Source organism: Apis dorsata, unplaced genomic scaffold (genome assembly GCF_000469605.1).
Source record: "Apis dorsata unplaced genomic scaffold, Apis dorsata 1.3 scaffold_197, whole genome shotgun sequence".
NCBI lineage: Eukaryota > Metazoa > Arthropoda > Insecta > Hymenoptera > Apidae > Apis > Apis dorsata.
In genome coordinates, this window is record NW_006263481.1 from 347,237 (window position 1) to 349,438 (window position 2,202).

The following is a 2,202-nucleotide window of genomic DNA, read 5'->3' on the forward strand; positions in this document are numbered from 1 at the left end:
GGGCGGGGAAGAGGGGAGGGATACGCGTTCACGAGGCAGAGTCAACAGCACGGTCGATTTTTCGCGGCTTAATTCAACCACGCGAAATCCGGCAACTAGGTAAACCGATAAGTCTCGCGGATTTGTCGGCCGCCGCGCGAAAAATCCGCTTACGTGATCTGGCTTACGCGGAAATCTGTGTTATTGCCTGTTGGAATATGGATGCGTCAGGATATGGCGCTTCCGATCGAGATCTCGCGCGGGAAAATTCGTCGTATCTATGCTCGCTTACCTGGTTACGGTCGGAGTGGAAGCGACCCCTGGGGACCGGGCCGGGTAGTTGCGCGGATTCCCTGACATCAAGTACTCTGCAACAAATAAATGGAAACGTGCTTGTAATTAATCCATCGTGTTGTAATTAATTCGGATAGTTTTTCCGATATTTGATTTTGGGGCGCGATGAATTTTGGAGAGATAGATTTTATAAAATGTTTAACTTCGAAGAAAGTTTTGTTGAGAAAAATGAAAAACGAAATAAGAAGATTAATATTTTTGAATAGTGTAAAGAATTTCGTGGATAGCAAAAATGTCTATATGAAACGAATTTATTTGAAGATGAAGCTTCGCTCATGACTTTTTTATGAATTGAATTTTCGAGTTGTTTATTTCGAGCAGAAGATATTTCTGATAAATATTTCAAGTAATAAATAATTGATGCGAATAAGAGAAAAATGATAATAATATTGATGCAAAATTGGTTCAATTGATAGGTAACGAAAACGGTTAACGAGGTAAAGAAAATCAGCTTAACTGCTTAAACCTTCTCGTGTTTCCATCGTTATAGATTAACAACGGGCAAGTAAAAGTAATGACCTCGTAACTAGTGTCTTGTTAGCAGGACAACCAGCAAAAGCTACGGCTGATCTTGCTAGCAACTTGACCCGCGTTACAACCACGAGATAATTGAATTTATTAGATACGACTCGTAGGATGACTTTTACTCCGGTATCCACGAATTATAGTTGTACATGGTTGCTTACGGGCTTTACGCATGGTAAACATTTCTAGAGACGTATTTACTATTTTGCTTATAATTTATATTTTTATATATATATTATTATTAGCTTTTTCCATATATGTTCCATGTAATTTTATTTTTCATATAGAATTCAATTAATTTTATAAATATATCTAAAGAATCTTTTATTATACCTAACATTATTCATGATCTAACGTAACATTTATTATATATTTGCAATCAAACGAAAAATACAGAATATTTTTCATACAGAAAATATCCTCCAGTCAGATAAATGTTTCATTTCAAATATATCCATATACCCTGTTTCAATATTCCACGTCTACTTATACAATGAATAAATAGAATTCTGATATTTATTATACATACCAGTTTATTTCACCATGCTATTTCCGTATATATATATATTTCATATTCCCTAAAAAAAAGACATTTGCCTCTAAAAAAAAAAAAAAAGAAATATATCTGACCAAAACAATCATTATATGAACTGCATCGGTACAACAGAGTGACGAGTACACAGCGCCACCAAATCTGCATCGATACGCATATTAGCGCATTGAGATCCGGGTCTACTAGTTAATTTTTAAGCCTTCCGGTCGATGGCAGTCTGACGTTGCAATTCAATTCTGCCCTCTTCCGCGCACAGTCCCGAGAAGCCAGCGGCTCGAAACGTCATGCATATTCTAGTTGGTGGAACGTCGCGAACCGCCTTCCCTTTATCTGTATAGTTAATGAGTTCATAACTAATGTAACTCCTACTGACGTTCTTCCATCGATCGAACCAAGACGGCCATTGTAATTTTTTCTCTATATTCTTTTAATTTCCAAATATTTTCAACATATTGGTTAATAAAGAAAATCAATAATTGCCCGCGTAAAATTTCTTTGAGGTTAAGCGGCACGCGATACCTGTTCGTTCCCACAAAAAGGAATAACGATAAACTTAAATCGTAGAATTTAAGTGAAGTTAAGTGAAAAATTCATTTGCGAAATATTATTATATTCTACATTTTAATGGATATACAAAACATGCTAATCACTCTACGAGGTTAGGTTAGATTAACAACGTGCTTCACATTGTATCCAAAGCAATAGAATATAAGAATTCAGGTCTCAAGTTGCTTCTTGAAATTACCAATTAAGGCAAACGTTGAAACCAAATAAGAAAAAAAAAAAAAAAA

The 2,202-nt window shown here is 35.5% G+C and overlaps 1 protein-coding gene across 6 annotated transcripts in view; it reads right to left on the minus strand.

Annotated features, from left to right (window-relative positions):
* Positions 1–2,202, minus strand: part of LOC102681021 (teneurin-a) — a 401,303-nt gene that overhangs the window by 211,245 nt on the left and 187,856 nt on the right. For all 6 annotated transcript variants that reach the window (XM_006614782.2, XM_031510006.1, XM_006614781.2 and 3 more), the window contains one exon: positions 272–347. In XM_006614782.2, coding sequence (XP_006614845.1) covers positions 272–347 — 76 coding nt within the window. The remainder of the gene's footprint in view (positions 1–271; positions 348–2,202) is intronic.